Here is a 22,036-nt window from a genome sequence, read left to right on the forward strand (position 1 = left end):
GGGTGTCAGCTTCTGCTTTGTCCTCAGCTTGCCTTCTGTTCCTTCATCAGAAACCTTGCTTCCAAAATACCTGGGAGCCTTATACTACCCCACCCCCCTCCCAACTTGGAAGTATATAATGGGCCACTCCTCATGACCCCAGTGCAGCTCTTTCTGCCCACGGGTCCTGTCCCCCTGTTTTAATAAAACTACGTTTTTGCACCAAAGACATCTCAAGAATTCTTTCTTGGCCATCGGCTTTGAATCCTAATGTCTTTCCTACATCAGATGTAATGGTTAAGCACAAAGATTCTGGAGCTGGACTGCCTGGGTTTAAAGCCAGATGTTCAAGTTTGGGCAAGTTAGTTAACCTCTCTGTACTTTAATTTCCTGTTTCATAAAGTTGTGAGGATTAAATAATTAAATTATCATAGGCAAAATGTTTAAAACAGTGCTGTTACAAGAATTAGCTGTTACGTGAGAAAAATACTCTATTTCATTCATTCTGATGAGGTTGTGGGATATCGGTGAGGGTCAGTGGGGTGGACTCTGGAGCTGACGACCAAGAAAGAATTCTTGAGACGTCTTTGGTGCAAATGGTGGTTTATGAAAGCACGGGGACAGGACCCGTGGGCAGAAAGAGCTGCGGCCCCGGGTTGTGAGGGGTGGCTGATTATATACTATGGGGTTGGGGGAGGTAAGGAAAGAGGAAGGTTGAGAAAATACTTTCATATGTTAAAGAAGACTCACAGGATCCCGGAGGCCTTGCCATTGTCAGGATAAGGTTGTTTACCCCTCTAGTAAGGCATTAACATGAAGATAGTTGAGAACTTCCTAGATTCCTACAAGTATCTGTCTATGGTCTGCAGGTTATAAAGACATTTAATTGTATCTACATTCCCTTCTGGAAACTAGGTTATTGATAGAAATGCTTTGTTCTTGTAAACTAAGACATTTGTAAACTGAGGGAGGCTTAAGTCTTGCAGGATCGTGGTCTCTATAAGGTTAACTATTTCTTTGTCCTTTAGGGCAGCCAGGAGTGCCTGAGGAATGTCACGTACATCCCATGGTGGGGGTGGGGGGTGCGGGGTGTCAGTTTCTGCTTTGTCCTCAGCTTGCCTGCTGTTCCCTCATCAATTCAACAAGTATTTATTAGGTTCCTATGGTATGCCCAAGAAAAATTGTTTAAGGTCAGTGTGTAACCGAACTAACCTGAGTTTCTTCCTTGGTGAGTCACAGAAACTGATGTGATTTGAAGTGGGGTTTGAGAGCGGAAGGTCAAGATCTTGAGACGTTTTTGATGCAAAAAAAAAGTGGTTTTATTTAAAGCATGAGGACAGGACGGGTGGGCAGACAGCTCTGCACTGGGATTGTTCAGGAGCAACGATCGTATCCTTTGGAGTTGGGAGAGGTAAAGACAAAGGAAGTTTCCAAAAGGATTTTCGTATGCTAAAGAAGATTTACAGCATCCTGGAGGCCTGACTATTGTCAAGCTAAGGTGGTTTTTTTCCCCTCTAGCAAGGAATTAACATTAAGACTGTTGGGAGTTCCTGGAGGGATGTCACAATCTACCTACCTCAAGTATTTGTCAATGGGCAGCAAGTTACAAGGAATTTAATTTTATCTACATTTCCTTTGGCCTTTGTTTTGCACCTCAGAAACTATACCAGGGGGAGTTGTCACACAAAGAAACTTTCTTACAGCAAATAAAGAGATCACAGGGCGTAACTTCCAAAGCTATGATTCCGGGGAGCAGGGGTGAATAGGTCCCTTTTATTTAGAGTTAGAATGAATATTTAAAAAGGAGAGTCATGTGGGGCGTGTGGATGGCTCAGTTGGTTAAGTGCCGAACTTTTGATTTTGGCTCTGGTATGAGATCGAGCCCCATGCTGAGCTCCGTTTTTATTACAAAAAATGAAACAAGATGCAGGCAATGACATATGATTACATTTATAATAAGTTCAAAAATAGGTTTATCTGAACTATACTTTTTAGTATAATAATAAAACAAGGCCTAAAACTAAAAAAAAGTATTAATATCTAAGCTAAAAAGAATGAGATTAATATCTTTAGAGAAGTTGATAAGGAAACTTCAAGGTCCCTCTGTGTAAATTCTTTGGATCGCAAGAAGGATTACAGTTAATAAAAAAGTAGATAAGGAAATTTGTTTATAATCACATCAATGGAAGATAAAGGATATAACACTATTTCTCTAATCTTGAATTACCAAGGTGAGAAAAGTCAATCATATCAGGCACTCTTAATGTGTTGTCGGGGATATTTAAATGAGTAGGGCACTTTTGGAAAATGTCATGTTGGCTTCAGATGGAATTGGAACAATCATCTCCACTTCCCACATAATGTATAAATGAGAAATGCATTTTGTTCTAAGTTACAAGAAGGCAGACTTTCAGGAACCTTAATAAACGGGGCTTTATTTTCTAACATAACACGAAATCTAGAGATGCGCTGCTAGGGGCTTTGATTCAGCCGCTTGGCAGAGCCCACTTTAGCCGGAGGGATAAAGAAGGAGGAGGAAGGGGGCCGGAGGAGGAAGAGGGGCCGGCTCCTCCCTGGTTTTCTTTCTTTCTTTTTTTTTTTTCCTCCCCGGTTTTCTCACTTCTAGGCCGGACGAGTCCCAACTCAGCCGCTTTCCTGGACTGAGACCCTTTGGCCCGGATCCTGCCTCAGCACCACGGACAGCGCCACCACCTGCTTTTGGGTTCTGAGCTGCAGAGAGAACTCCTGCTGTGGGCAGGTACGATGGGAGGATCGGGAACTCGGGAAGACTTGGGGACAGATATGAACAGGGTAAGTGCCTCCCAGTCTAGCTCTGCTCTTCCCAGACTCCTTACGACCCCAGGGAGTCAGGGCCTTATGTGTGGTCATACCCTCTGTGTGGGACTGCTCATATATGCTTGGTCTCTTGCTTCTCAGGGCTGACTCCACCCCCAATCTCTTCAGAGATCGCTCCCTGTCTGGATAAACCTTTATTCTTTCCTCCACCTTTTACAGTCAGGAAGGGCCTCTCTCCCTAACAAGCTGATCTCTTCCTCCCCACTTCCCCTCCTGCCTCTTTTCCTTTCCCTCCTGTCTCTGCTCCCTCTTCCTCTTCATCTAGCCCTCTCTCCTCCACCCTCTCCCTCTCTTTCTCTTGCTCAGTCTCTGGCTGATACCCAAATGGAACTTTGGAGGACAGACAACAAGACTCTTGATCATTTACTGACTCTAGTTATGTGCCAAATCCTGAAAGATTTTTTTTTAAATATGCTTCAGTGTCTGTCAGATAAACGAAGGACTGGAATATCAGGAGGCTGACTGAGGCATTGTCTTTGGAAGCGAAGGAAGACATTCAAAGTGTTTAGGCACATGAGGGACCTTGCCTAGATTGGGAAGAGTTCTGTGACCTCAGAGGTGGAGCACAGTCCATGGGAGATCTAGAGGCTAAGTGAGGAGAGGGGAATTAGGTCATCACTCTGTGGACAAGAGGAATTGTGGCACCTGGAAGACTGTGGAGAGGAAGGGGAGAGATATTGTGTGTGTGCAGGGCTCACAGGAAATGTGAGGAGGGGTAAAGACCTACTTACAAGTTCCAGCTCACCCAAGCTTCATATCCAAGTGTGGGGCTGAAGTCAGAGCTCCAGACTCAGTCCCAGCCTCTGTCCTTAGGGTCTCTCCTTGCAAACAAATTCAAAAGTTCACCCGGGGCTTCCTGAGGTCTCCAGGGTGGTCCAACATGGAGAGGATGTGTTCCCAGGAGGGTCTTGGTCTTCCATTCCTCCATCCTCATGAGAGAATCTTCAAGAAAGCTATCTGGAGAAAACAGACCCTCAAACTCCAATCTCTCTTGAGGGAAGTGGATTGGTCTTCAGAAGTTAAGAGGCAGGGTTCTGGGGTGTGGGAGGAAGGAAGGCCCACCTTGCTGTGGTTCAGGGAGGTAAGGGCTCAGCTTTCACTCCCCCTGCAGTGACCTGAGGGAGAGATGGGTTTTCCTGTTGAAGGGAGAGGTTGGGGGCAGAAACCACACATTTGATCCGGAAAGCATCCCCAGTTGTCTTATCACCCCTCAGATGCCCCCATCTCCAAGCTGGGAGAGGCTAACCAGACAGTGTTAAGGGAATCAAGACTATTCTCTGCAGCCCAGAGATGCTGCTGCTGCTGTTTTGGGGGCTGCATCTGTGAGGGCAACAGAGATCTGAGGAAGAGGTCTGGGTGGGGCTGTGGTCAGACACTCTGTTTGCTACCATGGTCCCTGGAGGATGGTTCAGGTATGATCCGTATCCTACAGTCAATGTCAGTGAAGGAGGGTCTTTGCATATCTAATCCCATTCTGGACTGACTTTGACCTTTCAACACCCACCTTCCGATCTTGGAGTTGGCCGAGAGACGTCATGATCCTTCTCTGGCCACAGACCCTATCAAAACCAAAAAGAGAGAACCTCCTCTAGGACCCAAATCTCTGAGCATCAGATTTTCCAAAATTCCGAAAAGTGGAAATACTTTAGGATAGAGAAATATGGGGACACCTGGGTGGCCCAGTCAGTGGAGAACGCAGCTCTTGATCTCGGGGTTGTGGGTTTAAAAACAAAATCTTAAAAAAAAAAAAAAAAAAAAAAAGGATAGAAAAATATGGCTTCCAATATGTGATACTGTCTCTGAATGTGACAAATAGCCAAGGGTCCCCAGGAAAGGACCCTAAAGATGGGAACACATCTCCTTATCTGGAGGGTGGGGGAGACGTACAGAGCCCTGAAGCTAACAGAGGGAGAGGCCATTGGAGAGGTTGTGTGGCTCATACTCCAGGGTCTTGAGTCTTTTCCTCCAGGGGAAAAGCTGACTTCTCCAGTTTGTACCAGACACCCCAAATCTATACCCTTACAACCTATAGTACAGAGTCATTTCAGGATCTAAAGAGCACTTTGCCAGGAGCTTGTGTAAGAAGACGCTTCCCTCCTCCCTGGGCCCCAAGGTCCCCCGTCCCTTAGTACTCATCCATATCTTAGGATTCCAAGATCATGACACCAGCACTACGTATCAGGTGACCTTTCTAGGACGTGGTAGTTCTGTGGGCAGAACCATCTGAGAAGTTTGGCCCTTGGTTAAAACCTGTATGTGCCCTCACAGATGCAGCCCCCAAACTGTGTGTGCCCGGTCACAGGCACAGATGAAGGCCTTCTTTGGAGGGCAGGCCTCAAGGGGGAAAGCTGCCCTCCCTGCTCCAGACTTGGTGACACCAGTGCATGAAAGGCTCTGAAGGGAGCTGCCCCTGACAAGGACTCAGACCTCTCTGGCCGGTCATGCTCCTTGCATATCTGTGTCACAGGCCAGGGGCTTTCATTCCTACCTCTCTTTATCTGAGGCCTCAGGCAGAGGTCTTCAGGCTCCTCAACTGAGGCCTCCTTATTGGGGAAGGAGGAGAAAAACTTGAAGACCCTTTCCGCAGTCTGATTCAAAACTCAGTGTTTTCCACTCCTATCTCCCCATCCCCACTCCTCATAGTGATTTTCGCTCCACTGACCCTCACTCCTTGGCTACAAATTCCCACTTTTCCTTATTGTATTCAGAGTCGAGCCACCCTCTCTCTCCTGCTGCCAAATCCCATTGTGGTTCCTGTACCTATCGCAATGGCCCTGAATATGGTCTTCACCGTTCCTTAGCAAGTGTCGTGAATAATTTTTCCCTTGACAGTTAGAATCATATCTTTTTTTTTTAAGATTTTATTTATTTAACACAGAGAGAGAGAGCACAAGCAGGGGGAGCAGCAGGCAAAAGAAGGAGAAGCAGGCTCCCTGTTGAGCAGGGAGCCTGCCGTGGGACTCGATCCCAGGACCCCGGGATCGTGACCTGAGCCAAAGGCAGACGCTTAATCAACTGAACCACCCAGGTGCCCCTAGAATCATTTTTTTTTCTTCAGCACCCAACCACCTTTCTGTGGGGGAAAGGGGAACGGGGGGGAGTCAGTGCTTTCCCCCATTTAGTCTCTTGCATGATGTATCCTCATAGTAGGTGATTAAACCCTTCATTGTTACTTTCATTTTGACTCATTGCTGCTTCAGTTGCCTACTTAGACCCCTTGCTCAGCTAAGCTCCTGACACCACTTGGCTCAACGTCTCCTACAGTTGTTGGTCAGGACACCTGGGTCCCTGAGGACCTGTGTGACTTGAGGCCTGGCCAGAAGCCTGGTGTGAGGAAGGAGAAGAAAGCACGACAGTCTCCCTTCGCCACCCTTCTGTGGATCCAAAGGGTTAGCTGCACTGCCCCCCCGCCAGATTGAGATAGAAAATACTGTCATTCTCTGGTCCAGATATTCTAGGAATCTTGGTACTGGGCCCTGTCCAAGGAAGTGCACAGGTAAGGAAACACTCTGCTCTGGGGCAGTGATGGAGGTGGGGTTTCTGCTGCTCAGGGCAGAAGCGAGTTGTCAGAGCTCGAATGGGAGAAGGCTGGTGCTGCTCTGTTGAATGCCCCCTTGGCAGTCTGGCTGCTGCCCCCTCCAGCTCCTTCCTGGCAAAACTCTCACCAGGGTCACCAAGGACCACCTTCTTCTCCTGCTGCTTTCCTGGCCAGGCCATCTCAGTCCCTCACCCCCATTCCCACAGTTAAGCTTGAGTGTGTGTGTGTGTGTGTGTGTGTGTGTGTGTGTTCCCACAGCTCCGTCCAGGGCCCCCTGCTTCCCCCCCACAGTGAATATACCTGCCCCTGGGGCCAACTCTGCTACCTCTCCCACCACCTTCTTCCCAGCCTAGCCCTACACATTCACTACTCTTGGCCATGGCACCTTCAGCCCCCATCACTAGAGTCAGGGCTCTGGGAGTCACTCTAATAGTCCCTCCCCCACCCACTGCACCTCTCTTTCAATTTCACTTCCTGAAAGTGTCTTAAATTATTTCTTCCATCACCAAGGCTGCTCTCTCCACGTGGACTTGGTTCTCCCCTTCTCAAAAGTCACAACAGTTTCCTCTCTGGCCTTTTGGCCTCCAGCCTCTTCCTTCCAGCTCTTCCCTACACTCTCCTTAGAGGGATCATGTTGATAACTCTATGATCCTGCCCCTTTCCTGCTCAAGTACCTTCCATGGCTCCCCATCGCCTTCAGATAAAGCTCAAGCTTGTCTGTCTTCCCCCACTAACATTAAGTGTTAGTTTGTGAATGAATGAATGAATGAATGAATGCATGAAGTGAAGGTATGTGTTGCTTCTCTTGCCTCGTCTGGACTCTCTTATGCCTCTGAAGCTATGTAGGCTATCCTGAGACCCATCCCTAGCAGGCTGCCTCCACAAGGGTCCCAAGGCTGTGACTCTCCACGGGGCTAGCCGGGGGGACTGTAACAGCATTCCAGCAGGTCTGAAGGGTTAATTTGCTTCAAGCTTATGCACTCCTTGTTTGCTGACTTAAGTCCTTTGATCTGTAGCAGAACTAACTCTCTTTTTTGAGACTGGCAGACCACTAGCCCTGAGGAATGAAGGACCAGACTTTCCCAGAATAGAAGTCCTGACCACATTCGAACCCAGCTGCTGTGGATGCCAGCAAGCCGTTCAGGGTCATGTCAGTATAGGACTAACCGTCTGGCACCTGCTTTTCAAGCACGCAGCTCCCTTCGCCTTTGCTGTGCCTTCCTCGAGACATTATCTGCCATCTTCCCAGGTTGCCCCCTATCTGAATAAAGCACCATCACTTGGCTCTCAAGTACTGATTTTTTTTCCCTTTTCCTTTAATTCCAGTATAGTAAACATGCAGTGTTAGTTTTAGGTATACGCGAGTATTATTTTCAAGCGGCGAGCAGCCGAACCCGAGTTCAGAACCACTTCTCTGTCCGGTAACAGGTGTCCAGTTGGGACAACGATGCGGAAACCCGGGAGGCAGGACTTGGAGGCTCTCATCCCTCATGGCTGCCTTCCTTGAGCAAGAGCTTGGCCGCCTCTGAGCCTCAGGACCCACCTGCTACACACAGAAAGGGAACCAAACTATTTCAAAGGTTAATCACAGTTGACTGTGGGCCTGAAGTTCTCTATTCTAGGTTTGTGGCCTTTTGTTTCTACCGCAGGCTTCCGGTTAAAGCTTCCCCTGCCCTCCCACATCCTGTGGCTTCCTTTCTCTGTCAGAGGGACCGCAGAAGGCAAGCCGTGCCAGACATCACGGAGGGATGCCGCTGTGGCTGCTGTTCATGCTGTGGGGAGGTGAGTGAGCTGAGGGGAGAGGGAACCCTGGTCGGGGGAGGCATCGGAGCTCTAGGATGAGTTTTTCCCTCTCCCTCCAGGGCCCCTGCCTCAAGCTCTGAGCTACCAGCTGGAACTACAGGAGTCCGTGACAGTGCAGGAGGCCCTGTGTGTCCACGTACCGTGCAGATTTTCCTACTCCTGGCTCACCTTTGCAGCCCCCCACATGTCTTGGTTCCAGAAAGGGGCAGATGTAAGCCGTGACCCTCCAGTGGCCACAAGCAAACCAAACCAGAAGCTGCATGAGAGGACCCGGGGCCGGTTCTTCCTCCACGGGGACCCCCAGAGCAATGACTGCTCCCTGGACATCATGGGAGTCAACATGGGGGACAGCGGGACTTACTTCTTTCAAATGGGCACATATTCATATCTAGATAATATGCTTTCTCTGAATGTGACAGGTATGGTAGGGGCGCAGGGAAAGGCCCCAGAGATAGAAAAAAAATGAACATTCTGTTCCTCTTGGGGGTGTTGAGGGGTGGAGACCACCGCGGCCAGGCTCTGGGGCAGGATGACAAAACACTGAGGGGCCCCAACATCCTCTCTGTCCTCACCAGCCCTGACTCACACACCTGACATCCTCATCCTGGGGACGCTGGAGTGTGGCCACCCCGGGAACCTGACCTGTTCCGTGCCCTGGGCCTGTGAGCAGGGCACGCCCCCCATCTTCTCCTGGATGTCAGCTGCCCTCACCACCCTGGGCCCCAGGACCCACCTGTCGTCAGTGCTCACCCTCACCCCACGGCCCCAGGACCATGGCACCAACCTCGCCTGTCAGGTGTACTTCCCTGCAGCTGGTGTGACGGTGGAGAGGACCATCCAGCTCAATGTCACCTGTAAGCGTGGGGCCAGGATGCCCATGTCCCTGAGGGTGTGAGACCAGGGCAGAGCTGGGCTAGAGCTTGACAGTGGGGTCTTGTAGCTAAGCAGGAAGGGAACTCCCTTACCTGCTTCCGTGGCTCGTGGGGGGAAGGCCCAGAACCCACTCCTCTCTTGCCACGAATGCCAAGGCTGCCTCATTCTCCTGTCCAGATGCTCCCCAGAACACGGCCATCAGGATCTTCCATGGAAACAGAACAGGTAGGAAAGAACCTCTTTTCTCCAGGGCTGGGGTGGAACCCGGGTCTCCACCAGGACAGCCCTAGTTGGGTCTCACAGCTCCTGCTGGCCAGGAACTGCGTGAGGCACGTACAAGAAGCCAGCCACTGAGTTCAGGCGTGGGGAGAGCAGTGGGGAGAAGCCCCCACAAACCTCAACTCCCTGCAGTTAATGCTCGCTCACCCACAGCTTTCTTGGGTCAAATCCTCCTGCTTTGGGCTCCTCTTTGGCCCTTTCACTGCCTTTGTTCACCATATCCCTGTCCTGTGCCCTCCGCTTCCATCTGCTAGACAGTTGGAGCAGCTCCAGGGAAATCGTCCGAGCCTCCTTTGCAGCCCTTCGGCCTGGACCCTGCCAGTTCCCTCCTCAGAGCAAGTGTGGACATTGCAGGAGGAGAGAAACACCACCTTCACCGAACTCATGTCACTCATTCTCTCTCTCTCTCTCTCTGCATCTCTCTCCTCAAAGCCCTAGGGACTCTGCAAAACACCTCATTTATTCTCATTCTGGAGGGCCAGGCTCTGCGGCTGCGCTGTGATGCTGACAGCAACCCCCCTGCCGAGCTAAGCTGGTTCCGGGGGTCCCCCGCCCTGAATGCCACCCCCATCTGCAAGAGTCCAATCCTGGACCTGCCTCAAGTAGGGGCTGAGGAGGAAGGAGACCTCACCTGCCAAGCTCAGAACTCGCTGGGCTCTCAGCATGTCTCCCTGCATCTCTCCGTGGTCTGTGAGTGTGGGGACCCCTGGGGGGCAGGCTGCCCAGGGGGCCTGGAGAGGACAGGCACCACTGACCCTTCTCCTCCCTCCTGCAGACCCCCCGCGGCTGCTCCCCCCCTCCTGCTCCTGGGAGGGCGAGGGGCTCCACTGCCACTGCTCCTCTCAAGCCCAGCCCGCCCCCACCCTGCGCTGGCGGCTGGGGGAGGGGCTGCTGGAGGGGAACCACAGCAATGCCTCCTGGACCGTCACCTCCAGCTCTGCGGGGCCCTGGACCAACAGCTCCCTGAGCCTCTGCGGGCCTCTGGGCTCCGGCCTCAGACTCAGCTGCGAGGCCCGGAATGCACACGGGTCGCAGATCATCGCCGTCCTGCTTCTGCCAGGTCCGGGGTCTGTTGCGGGGGTGACGCCGGGAGGAAGAGGAACTTAGCCTTTGTATTAATTTTCTAGGGATGATGTGACAAAGTGCCTTAAACTGGGCAGCTTGGACAGTGAAGATTCACTGTCTTGCAGTTTTGGAGGCTGGAAGCCTAGGATCAAGGTTTCTGCAGATCAGTTCCTTCTGAGGCTGTGACAACATTGCCCAGCCTCTCGCCTAGCTTCGGGTGTTTGCTGGCAATCTTCGGTGTTCCTTGGCTTGTGGAAGCATCACCCTAATCTTGGCTTTCATGTTTACATGGCATCCTCCTGTGTGTGTGTGTGTGTGTGTGTGTGTGTGTGTGTGTCCAAACATCCCCATTTTATGAGGACGCCAGTCACAGTGGGTTACGGCCCACCCTGGCCATCCCATCTTCACTTGATTGCCTTTGTAAATACCCTGTTTCCAAATGAGGTCACTTGCTGAGATCCTGGGGGTGGAAGGGTGTGCCAAAGGGCTTGGACTTCAGCATATGAATTTGGTGGGGGACACAATTCAACGCATAACAGCTCGGGAGAGATGGGGCTGGTGGGGGAGAACACTGAGGCCCCAAATGGAGCAGCTGGACGTTTAAGATCCTCAGTCCTGAGGCCAGGGGAAGGGGCTGGTCCAGGGTCCACAGGGCAATGGAATCCACCTGACGGAGTCCTGGATGGGGAGTGGGTATACTAATGGGAGAAAGAGAGGAAGGGAGGCGGCCAGTTGGAACGTGCCATATATTAGAGCTGGACCTTACACGCCACTCACATTTTCTGCAGGTAAACCAGAACCCAGGGCCAGTGGAGTCCTGGGAGCAGTTGGGGGAGCTGGCATCATGGCCCTGCTTTCCCTCTGCCTTTGCCTCGTCTTCAGGTGAGAGTGGGCTCCGGGGATGGAGGGAGAGGCCTGCGGTGGGAAGGGGTTACAGTCGTGGAATCTCAGCCTGAGCTGGAGGGACCTGGGCTTGTTGGAAATCCAGGAGTCAGGGAAGGAGGCTGAGTGCTGGTGTGAATCAGCCCATTCCCACCTGGGCCAAGCCTGGGGTCTCTTCCAGACCCTGGTCCAGCTCTTGGATTAGGGGGAGTACCTGGAGACCGGACCCACCTCTTCCTACCTCATTCTGTGCTCTTCGTGGGATGCAGGGGGTGGTCTGCCTGCCGCATGCCCTAAGTAACCAAGCTGAAGGGCCCCGGGCTGTTCCCTTAGAGTGAAGACCTGCAGGAAGAAAGCAGTCAAGCCGGTGCGAAGCCTGAATCTGAACCTAGCTGGCAGCGCAGGCTCTGGGGTGAGTGACAGGCTGTGAGCTCCTGTCCAGCCAGGGGCTTTGGAAGTCGCCCTCGTGAGGGCACTGGAGCATTTCGCTATACATCCAGTACTCCCTGGAGTTGCCCATGTGGCTATTTTAAATTCCTGATTGCACTGGTCTAATGCTTCTGCTTTCGATGGAATGCGCATATAGGCTGGTTGCTTGTGGGGGTATGTATGCCTCCTACGTCAAAGTACCACGTTCCTCTGGAACACGAGCCTTTTCTTGTGGCGTTGATTACCCAGAAGTGCAATGGCCCAAACACAGTCCGTGTCAGACCCACTGAGTGCGAGGGAGGTGGTGGACTCGAGCCCTAGCATAGAGAGACTGGGAAACCCCAAACTCACACCGCATCGCTCCCACTTTGCATTTTTCAAACCTACCACTGTGCTTATTTACCATCAACTTTACTTTTTACCTAATAATGCACCCATTTTAAGTAAGTGTGCAGTGAAATGAATTTTAACAGACGTGTTCACCCTGTGCCCATGTCCCCAGTCAAGACGTGGAACGTTTCCATCAGGTCCCCAGATTCCCTCGTTCCCCTGCCCAGTCACCTTGGGCTTCCCAGCAGTCTCTCATTTCTATCACTATGGATTAGTTTTGTCCCTTCTGGAACTTCGTATAAATGGAATCGTGCAATATTTATTCTCTTTATCTGGCTTCTATCACTTCATTAAAAGATGTAAAAATCCTATACAGTATGCCTCCAATAACAGAGCATCGTTCATCAAAACAAATGTACGAAAACTGACAGAACAGCAGGGAGAACAGATTGGCAGTTATAGTTGATGATTTCAAAACTCTTCTCTCGGTCACTGGCAGAACAAGTACACAAAATCATTTTTAAAGTTTAATTTATGGAATTCCATCTTGTTTCTCCTTGGTCAGCGTAGGGGAATGGCTAGCATGCCCTAAATCCCCATCTTGTCAGGAATCAGGAGAGGTATCTTCCGTTTTTTTGCCTTCAAATTCTCAGAATTTTTTTTTTTAAGATTTTATTTATTTATTTATTTATTTGACAGAGAGAGAGCACAAGCAGGGGGAGCTGCAGGGAGAGGGAGAAGCAGGCTCCCCACTGAGCAAGGAGCCCGATGTGGGGCTCGATCCCAGGACCCCAGGATCATGACCTGAGCTGAAGGCAGACGCTTAACCGACTGAGCCACCCAGGCGGCCCTCTCAGTATCTTTTTCTTTTAAGTGAATGTCTTTTGCAGTCAGTACAGTGTAGTGGCCCGAAGCATGTATTCTGGAGCTAGACTCCTGCATTCAGATCCCATCTTTGCCTACTGACAAGCTGGGTGACCTTGGGCAAGTGACACACCCTCTCTGACCTCTGTTTATTTTGGTGACATGGGAAGATGAGGAGTACACAGAGAATCATAGAGTAGTTACAAGAAGTGTCTAAGGCAGTAGCTGGCATGGACTACGCATAGGACTCATTCCTACAATCAGAATCATTCTCTTCCCTAGCACGTGAGTCCCAAGGCCTTTTTAAAGACCCTCTCTCCTACAGTCATGTTCTGAGGTACTGGGGAGTAGGACGTCAACGTATTAATCTTATGAGTTTTCAGCCCATAACACTCAGCCTTGACTATTTTAAAATTAATGGCCTTCTTGGCAGTGGTTCGAGTCTCCTAGTATGTGTGGAAGACCACGGGACTTGTGTCCAGCAACTGTTGTTGCTATTGTTTTAGTTCCTGTTGTATCCCCAGAGCCCAGAGAAATACCTGTTTCCTCTTACTCTGAGAACTATTTCTCTCTGCCTCTCTGAGCGACCGTGTGAGGGTGTCTGTTTTCGTGCTTCCATAGCCTGAGGGTGTTGCGGGCGCAGAGCAGAGGTGGGCCACCATCTTGACTGCCAGACCTGACCTCTGCCCGGTCCTCTCGCCCCTGCCCTCCTTTAGATTTCATAATATCTCCTATCACAAGTGTAGAACTTTGAATGGTGTTTGTTTTCTATTTGTTTAGTAACTGCCTCTCCTAGAAAACCATACGCTCGCTGCGTGGTCTCACGAACTGTGCTTGCCTCGTTCCCCACTCCACACAGCACGTTGTACATTGTCTGGACAAAGGAGGGTACTATAGTTAGAAAGAATTGGTTTTGAGTCTTGGCTCCGTGGTGCATTTATACAGATGTGTGTCTTCTTTTTTTTTTTAAAGTAGGATCCACACCCAGCTTGGAACCCAGCCTTGGGCTTGAATTCATGACCCTGAGATCAAGACCTGAGCTGATATCAACAGTTAGATGCTTAACCGACTGAGCCATCCAAGCAACCCCTATATAGACGTGTGTCTTTAGGGCAGTGAATATCATTTCTCTTAGCCTTAGTTTTATTATTTGTGTGATGAACATGATAATAATACCCTCTCCTAGCTTTTTTTTTTTTTTAAAGAATGTAATGGAATTAATATAAACACTAAGGGCTGGCCAATCTTAAGGATTAAGCATTTAAAAATAAATGAATGGGTAAGTGATAAAAGGGCCATCGGGGCCAGTCCCCTTCTGGTGCTTGGCTGCTTTCCCCCAGATCCTACTGACTGGCTCCTAGTCCCTCCTCCTCTTTCTACTCAGGCACATCGGCAGCAGTCCTGGATGGACAGCCCTGCAGGCCACCCAGCTCCTGCTGAGGCTAGGCCCGTTTCAGGAGAGGACCAGGAGCTCCACTATGCTTTCCTCCGATTTCCCAAGCTGAAGCCCCACGAGCAGCGAGGCATCAACACCGAGTACTCAGAGATCAAGATACACAAGTGAGGAACCGTTTTTCTCACAGTTCTGGAGGCTGGAAGTCTCAGATCAACGTGTCAGCAGAGGCCTCTCTCCTTGGCTTGTAGTTGGCCGTCTTCTCCCTGTGTCCTCGCCTGGCCTTCCCCCTGTGTGACTCTAGTTTCTTCTTATAAGGATACCAGATGTACTGGGTTAAGGTGCACCCTCATGACCTCATTTGAACTGACATTGCCTTTTTAAAGACCCTCTCCCCTACAGTCTCGTTCTGAGGTACTGGGGATTAGGACGTCAACGTATTAATCTTATGAGTTTTCAGCCCATCACACTCAGCCTTGACTATTTTAAAATTAATGGCCTTCTTGGCAGTGGTTCGAGTCTCCTAGTATGTGTGGAAGACCACAGGACTTGTGTCCGAAAGAATTGAATTCCAATCCGTCTATGCCGTGGATCACGTCGTGACGTGACTCACTTTACTGTTGTACAAAGCAGGAAAGTCATCCTGGTCTAGCCAGATGATCGCAAAAGATCGATGAGAGGCTACAAATGAAACAGATGAGTCCTGACACATGGCTTTCTGTGTACCCTAAACACATGTGTGTGTCAGGACGTCTGTTAGATGCTTTAACAACGTTTCTGCTGATGATATCTCTGAAGGCTTGGAGGGGCCAGTCCCGGAGGACACAGAACTTTTCCACCAGGATCAAACACAAGGAAGGATGGCTGCCCTTACCACTTCTATTAAACAGTATTTTGTAGATCCTTGCCCGTACAATAGATGGAAGAAGTAGAAATAAGAGTTAGCCAGATCATAAAGTAAAAAGCAAAACAGTTTTGGGGCGCCTGGGCAGCTCCATGGGCTAAGCATCTGACTTCGGCTCAGGTCATGGTCTCAGGGTCCTGGGATCGAGCCCCACGTCAGACTCCGCCCTCAGCGGGGAGCCTGCTTCTCCCTCTGCCTGCCCCTCCCCTTACTTGATGCATACCCGCACGCATGCTCTCTCTCTCAAGTAAATGATAAATTTTTAGGGGCGCCTGGGTGGCGCAGTCGTTAAGCGTCTGCCTTCGGCTCAGGGCGTGATCCCAGCGTTCTGGGATCGAGCCCCACATCAGGCTTCTCTGCTATGAGCCTGCTTCTTCCTCTCCCACTCCCCCTGCTTGTGTTCCCTCTCTGCTGGCTGTCCCTGTCAAATAAACAAATAAAATCTTTAAAAAATAATAATAATTTTTTAAATAATAATTTTTATTTAAAAATTTTTATTTAAAATTTTAATATTTAAAAAATAATTTTATTTAATTATTATCACCCAGAAGAATGGGTGAGCCAAGTGTGGTGTAGACACACAATGGAGTATCGTGCAGCCACACAGGGATGACCCTTGAAAACAACAGGCTGGAGTAAAAAGCCAGATACTAAAGGACAAACATTGTCTGATTCTGCTTCCCTGACCTACCCAGGACCGGCAAACTCATGGAAACAGAAAGCAGAATGGGGGTTGCTCGGAGCTCAGGGGCGGGGGTGGGCGGGGGTTGGTGGGTACCTGCATGGAGTTTCTGTTGGGGAGGGTGAGAAAGTTCAGGAAAGAGGCGGTGGTCATAGTTGCTCCACGTCATGAATGTACTTAGTGTCACGGAATTGCACCCTGTACAGTGTTGAAAATGCCAGGTTTTATTTTTACGAATATTTTGCCACAAAAAACTCAAGGGAGCGGGAAGCACTTCTGTCATCCAGGTGCTGTCATTACGGAGACAAGAATAAAAAAAAGTAAATTATAAATAAAATGAGAGCACAGGCCTGGAGGAAAAGCTCTCCGGCACACTGGGCTGGGTTTCCTGGAGCTGAGAGGCTGCCGGGGTGATACTGGAACAAAGACTCCAAGGTGGGGAAGAAGCAGACGCTTTGCTTGCCTAAGAGGAAGTTACTCCAGGAAGATGGGAAGAGGGGAACGGTGAGCACGGTGGCTCTGAGGCTGACGGCACAGGAGTGCAAAGGTGGGGGAGCCCGGAGGATGGCGCAGACCCCTTGAAAGACCGCTGCAGCCCACCGCAGGTTTCTGGAAGCCTTTGCAGAGAGCAGACACATGCTGAGACCCTCATTTTAGCAGGATCCCCATGGAGCAAGGACAGTGCCCAGTGTCTCCCCTGAGCCGCTGGAAGGACAGAGTCCTGTTCCGGGGAGGACTTCAGAGAGCCGGGTTTTGAAGGGTGATGTTCATTCTGAGAAGCCATTTGACATCCAGCTGGGGATGTCAGTGAGAGAGCGGAGTATGAACGTCCAGAATCAGAAGAGGGGTCCAGACCAGAGATGTTAAAACACACAGCTAACGTGACGTGATAATAAAGTTAATAAAAGAGTATGACCTTTCCTCAAGAAATTAGTGATAGGATCGCTGTATGATCCAGCAATTCCACGTCTGGGTGCATATCCAAAAGAATTAAGAGCGGGGCCAAGAGATATTTGCACACCCGTGTTCACAGCAGCGTTATGCACAAGAGCCCAAAGGTAAAAGCAACCCAAGGGTGGCGCAACAGCTGAACTGATAAAAAAAATGGGGCCTAACCAACCATGGACTATTTTTTTAGAAGATTAAATTTAATTATCTGACAGAGAAAGAGCACAAGCAGGGGGAGCAGCAGAGGGAGAGGGAGAAGCAGGCTCCCCGCTGAGCAGGGAGCCTGATGCGGGGCTGGATCCCAGGACCCTGAGATCATGACCTGAGCTGAAGGCCGGCGCCTCACTGACTGAGCCACCCAGGTGCCCCGACAAAGGGATTCTACTCGGCTTTAACAAGGACAGAAATTCTGGGGCGCCTGGGTAGCACAGTCGTTAAGCGTCTGCCTTCGGCTCAGGGTGTGATCCCGGTGTTCCGGGATCAAGTCCCACATCAGGCTCCTCTGCTAGCAGCCTGCTTCTTCCTCTCCCACTCCCCCTGCTTGTGTTCCCTCTCTCGCTGACTGTCTGTCACATAAGTAAATAAAATCTTAAAAAAAAAAAAAAAAGGACAGAAATTCTGACATGTGGCCTCATGGATGAACCTTGAGGACGTTACGGTAAGTTAAATAAGCTAGTCACGAAGAAGACGGGTCCTGGATGACTCCACTTACATGAGGCCTCAAAAGTAGTAAAATTCGTGGAGACAGAAAGTGCACCAGTGGTTTCAGGGCCTGGGAGGAGGGGGGATGGGGAGTAGTTCTTTGATGGCTGCAGTTCAAGTTTTGCAGCTTGAGAAGAGTTCTTGTTTACCACATGTCAAAAATAATCTCATGCTCCTATTTTTAGAGAACATCCAGGACATATGGCAAAGTCCTAGGTGCCTGCAGCTGTGAACCCTGCAGGGACAGCACCATGTGTCTACAGAGGAAGTGGCGCCCTGGGTGGGGCCACGTCACGGGATGGACCGGGTCAGGCACAGATGTCTTGTCTCCAGTTCCCCCAACACAGATGTTCACTAAGCTTATGGAGAATGAATGAATGAATGAACGGCTCCTGCCTTTGCTTCGCCCCGGATCCCTTCTCTTCTTCTGCCCCAGACGCTCACACAGACCTAAAGAACCCCCCACGTTGCAGGACAGAACACCCGAGGGTCTAGATGAGACGGTGACTCCGGGTCTAGCCGGGAGTTGACTAGCTCCCCGGTGTAGACAGTGCTGCTCAGACAAGCCCCTCAGGTGGGAGGACCTCGGGAGACTCACTGTGTCCCATGCCTCAGGTGTCTTCAGAGGTCCTGGTCCAGGCTCTGGTGCCAGAGGGAAGTGTCGAGATGGGGGGGTCCGCACAAGGGGTCTGCTGCCGCTCTCTCCTCCCTGGGTGGGTCTCCCTGATCCCTGGCCGAGGGTGTGGCCAGCTCTGTGCAGAGAGAGGGGGAGCTCTGAAGGTGCGGTTCCTCTTCTGTGAACCACGAGGCCTTGTGCTCCTCCCCAGCTTCCCGTGGGTCCCCCCAGCCTCCCTCCCACTGCCTTCCTCTTCTTCACCCGCAGGAGGCCCACACACTCTCCATCTCAAAGATGTTCCCGCTGCCGCTGCTGCTGTGCCTGCTGTGGGCAGGTGAGTGGGCCGAGGGCGGGGGGCCCGGCGGGCGGGGGCTGCCGCTGACCCTTGATTCCCGCAGGGTCCCTGGCTCAGGATCAGAGACACTGGCTGCAAGTTCAGGAGACCGTGACGGTGCAGGAGGGCCTGTGTGTGCGTGTGCCCTGCAGATTCTCCCACCCCACGGACGACTGGACCCCGTCTTCCCCTGCTCTCGGCGACTGGTTCCAGGAAGGGGACAGTGCATACCACGGTGTTCCAGTGGCCAGATCGAAAAGTGCAGGAGGAGACCCAGGGCCGATTCCACCTCCTCGGGGACCCCGGGGCCTACAACCGCTTCCTGGATACCAGAGACGCACAGAGGTGGGACTAGGGGACATACTTCTTTAGGGTGGAGAGAGGGTCTTCTGTGAGATATACTTTCCAACAGAACCAGCTCTCCCTGCATGTGACAGGGAAGGAGTGGGGTCAAGGAGAGGACATGTGTCCCATGCATGGATCCTGAGGGCCCCTGGGGCAGGGCTGGGAAGGGACCCCTGCTCTCCATGCTGGCTGGGGAGGAGACGGCTGGCCTCAGGTAGAGGCTGCTTCTAGAGGCACCCTCAGGGTCCCCCTCCAGGATCTCCATCTCTCTCCTCCTCAGCTCAGACACAGACACCTGACATCCACATCCAGGGGCCCCTAGAATCTGGGACCCCAAGAACATTACCTGTAGCATGCCATGGGCCTGTGAGAGGGGGACACCACCCACCTTCTCCTGGACCGGGGAGGCCCTCACCTCCAGGGGCTCCAAGACTCCCCAGTCCCCCGTGCTCACCCTCACCCGGAGGCCCCAGGACCACGGCACCAACCGTACCTGTCGAGCGACCTTCCCCGGAGGAGCTGGTGTGAGCACGGAGAAGACCATCCAGCTCAACGTGTCCTGTGAGTGCCAGGCCGGGACGCCAGGGTCCCTGAGGGCTGGGGGTGTTGGGGAGGGGGCGGCAGGGCTTGGGTGGGGTACTTGGGGAGAATTCTTAGAGGCACGGGGTCAAGGTGGAGGGAACACCCAGGCCCCACCCTCTTGCCCATGGCTACCTCGTCATCCTGCAGGCCGCCAAAAATTTGTTTCTGTCGCAGATCCTCCGTGGAACCTGACCATCCGCACCTTCAGGGGAAATAGCACAGGTGGGAGAGGCCCCGGGGCACCAGTGTCGTCTCAGAGGTCAAATAAGGGAATGTTGTGAGGGTCTGACAGAAGGAAGCCCCATCACTCCTTATTCCCTCCCTGGTCCCAAGTCTGCCCCACGCCCGTCCCCTGGCTGGACTCTCCAGGGTCACCGTGAATCCTAGTTGACCATTCGCTGGCACCGTGGCTGCTCCCTCGCTCCCCTCACTCTCCCGTCATACCCTTTTGCTGATTCTCTGCTTCTCCTGTGACCGTGACATCTCACTGGCCCCCTGGGAGCCGTAGATCCAGGTTCCTCTTGCTGGGCGCTGGGCCTCGGGCTGCTTTCTGCACGACCCCATGGGCAAGCCCGGGCCCTGGTGCTTCTAGTCCTACGTCTGCCCTGAAGACCCTCGCAAGTCTCTGTCCGTCTCGGTCGGGTCCAGACCCTCCTGAGCCCCCTCCGCTACCCTGGGGAGGCCCCTCCCACCTGATCAACTGGAGTCAACATCCGGGAAGTCACTTTTGACATCTCACCCTCACCCCACACTCCCTGTGACTCAGAGAGTTTTACAAACTCGACTTCTGGAAAATGTCTCAAGTGGCTCTCTTCCTCCATCCCCGGGGCAGCAGCCCCACCCACCTCGGGCGGGCCTCCGCCTTCTCTCACCTGGACATTGTGAGACCACCTGCAGCATCTGGACTGGCCTCCTCTCTGGCCTGCCAGTCTCTGCGCCCCTCCCCGCAGCCCACCACATTTCGGCCTGAAGGTGCCCTAGATCTGGCCCTGTTCCTCCCCTGCTCAGACCCCCTAGTTCCCTGTGGCCCTCAGAGGAAGGGCTGGGAGCTTCCCTTGTTTGCAAGCCTCCAAGTCTTTCCCTGCAAGTGGTCAGACCTACGTGTGTCCATGTCCCTCCTCAGCATCACACATCAAAGGCCACCTCCTGGGATGTCATCTGCCAGGTCTGGACGTGCCAACTCTCGCTCAGAGGTCCATCCACCTGTCCTGGGATCATCGGGTGCCCCTTCTCCCCACCTCACCAGACGGATCTTCACTCTTCCTTGCCTTGGCCTGTAACACTTGTCTGAGAGACTCTATTTTCCACCCCCGTGTCTGTGGAAGGACAGAGGGAGAGAAGGGGCTCTCAGCCCTGCCCTTCTGGCTTTCTCTGTCCCCTAGTCCCAGAGGCCCTGGGCCATGCCGCCTCTCTGCGAGTTTGGGAGGGCCAGTCCCTGTGTCTGGTGTGTGACACTGGCGGCAACTTCCCTGCCAGGCTGAGCTGGTCTGGGGGAAGCCTGACCCTGAGCCCCTCCCAGCCCTGGAATCCTGGGGTCCTAGTGCTGCCCCGGCTGGTCTTGGGTGATAGAGGAGAATTCACCCGCGGGCCTCAGCACTTGTGCGGATCCTACCACGTTTCCCTGAACCTAGTTGTGCAGGGTGAGTGTAAGCGGGGCATCTATCTGCATTCTGAGGTGAACAAGACTACGGTGTGGACTTCGGGAAACTCACTCTCCTCCTCTCTCTCTTCCTCCCCCAGGCATCTCCTGTTCCTGCCGCCAAATCTCTGGGGAGCAGTGGGGCACCTGGCCTCTAACCCTCACCCTGATCGGAGGAGCCCTCATGGGGGCTGGCTTCCTCCTCACCTATGGCCTCGCCTGGATCTACTGCCCCCGGTGAGAAGCCCTTTCTCACAGTAGCCCGGATTCTGGGACACCTTGGGTGGCTTCACTCTTCTTGTCCTCTCCAAAGCAAGCCGTCCACGGAGCTGGACTCTTATTTCAGAACCGGGTTCTCCCCACAGGTTCAGAGGCTCTGAAGAGGATAAGGCTGCAGGTTGTAACTGAGCCCTCTTCCTCACGGTGGTCCTGCTTCCGGTGGGTGAGGATCCGTCAAACCGCTGTATCCGGAGACTCACACCTGCACAGCTCTGTAGAGCAGGGAGGTACTGGAGGACTGGGTCCTGCCTCCTCTCCAGAAATAACATGTCTCTTGACCTCTGGTCATTAAGACTCTTCTGCTGGTTCCAAATCCATGGTGAGGAAGGCAAGTGAGGACATAGATAGATTTTTGTTACCATTAATTTGAATTATGTATACCCCATGGAATATATTGCTCAGTGTGTTTATCTTGGATAAGCCCAAAATTCAATCCCATAATATATTGTTATAAATCTCATAATATATTACTTTTTAAAACAGAATTTTAAAGAGATTTTTTAATTAGAAAAATAAACTCATATTTATCCACATATTAACCATTCGATGGCTTTTCATTCCTTGTACACATTCAGGTTTCTCGATAGCATCACTTTCCTTTTGCCGGAATATCTTGTCCTATCTTTCTTTTTTTTTTTTTTTTTTAAAGATTTTATTTATTTATTCAACAGAGATAGAGACAGGCAGCGAGAGAGGGAACACAAGCAGGGGGAG

At 51.7% G+C, this 22,036-nt stretch overlaps 2 protein-coding genes, 1 long non-coding RNA gene and 1 pseudogene across 4 annotated transcripts; 3 read left to right on the forward strand and 1 right to left on the reverse strand.

Moving 5' to 3' along the window:
- The first annotated feature begins 8,024 nt into the window (after nucleotides 1-8,024).
- Nucleotides 8,025-15,370, forward strand: SIGLEC6 (sialic acid binding Ig like lectin 6). Its single transcript, XM_034639130.1, has 9 exons — nucleotides 8,025-8,155; nucleotides 8,236-8,595; nucleotides 8,752-9,030; nucleotides 9,227-9,274; nucleotides 9,761-10,018; nucleotides 10,104-10,388; nucleotides 11,182-11,275; nucleotides 11,609-11,687; nucleotides 14,283-15,370. Exons 1-9 carry the CDS (start codon nucleotides 8,122-8,124, stop codon nucleotides 14,460-14,462), a joined length of 1,617 nt encoding a protein of 538 aa, XP_034495021.1. The 5' UTR covers nucleotides 8,025-8,121; the 3' UTR covers nucleotides 14,463-15,370.
- Nucleotides 15,371-18,130: 2,760 nt separating this feature from the next.
- Nucleotides 18,131-18,832, forward strand: LOC105241454 (annotated as a pseudogene).
- LOC117795063 (sialic acid-binding Ig-like lectin 6) lies at nucleotides 18,681-22,023 on the forward strand. Of its 2 annotated transcripts, none has more exons than XM_034639185.1 (5): nucleotides 18,681-18,822; nucleotides 19,103-19,383; nucleotides 19,552-19,626; nucleotides 21,145-21,280; nucleotides 21,409-22,023. In XM_034639185.1, exons 2-5 carry the CDS (start codon nucleotides 19,176-19,178, stop codon nucleotides 21,449-21,451), a joined length of 462 nt encoding a protein of 153 aa, XP_034495076.1. In that variant the 5' UTR covers nucleotides 18,681-18,822; nucleotides 19,103-19,175; the 3' UTR covers nucleotides 21,452-22,023. The 2 variants fall into 2 exon arrangements, with proteins under 2 accessions (XP_034495076.1, XP_034495078.1); XM_034639187.1 differs by having other exon boundaries at nucleotides 19,579-19,626; nucleotides 21,409-22,022.
- On the reverse strand, nucleotides 19,285-20,675 carry LOC117795258. Its single transcript, XR_004619171.1, has 3 exons — nucleotides 20,506-20,675; nucleotides 19,537-19,606; nucleotides 19,285-19,419 (listed from the first exon to the last, which is right to left on the reverse strand). It is a non-coding gene; the product is annotated as an uncharacterized LOC117795258 (long non-coding RNA).
- Nucleotides 22,024-22,036: the final 13 nt, after the last annotated feature.

The sequence above is a fragment of the Ailuropoda melanoleuca genome, chromosome 12 (genome assembly GCF_002007445.2).
Source record: "Ailuropoda melanoleuca isolate Jingjing chromosome 12, ASM200744v2, whole genome shotgun sequence".
NCBI lineage: Eukaryota > Metazoa > Chordata > Mammalia > Carnivora > Ursidae > Ailuropoda > Ailuropoda melanoleuca.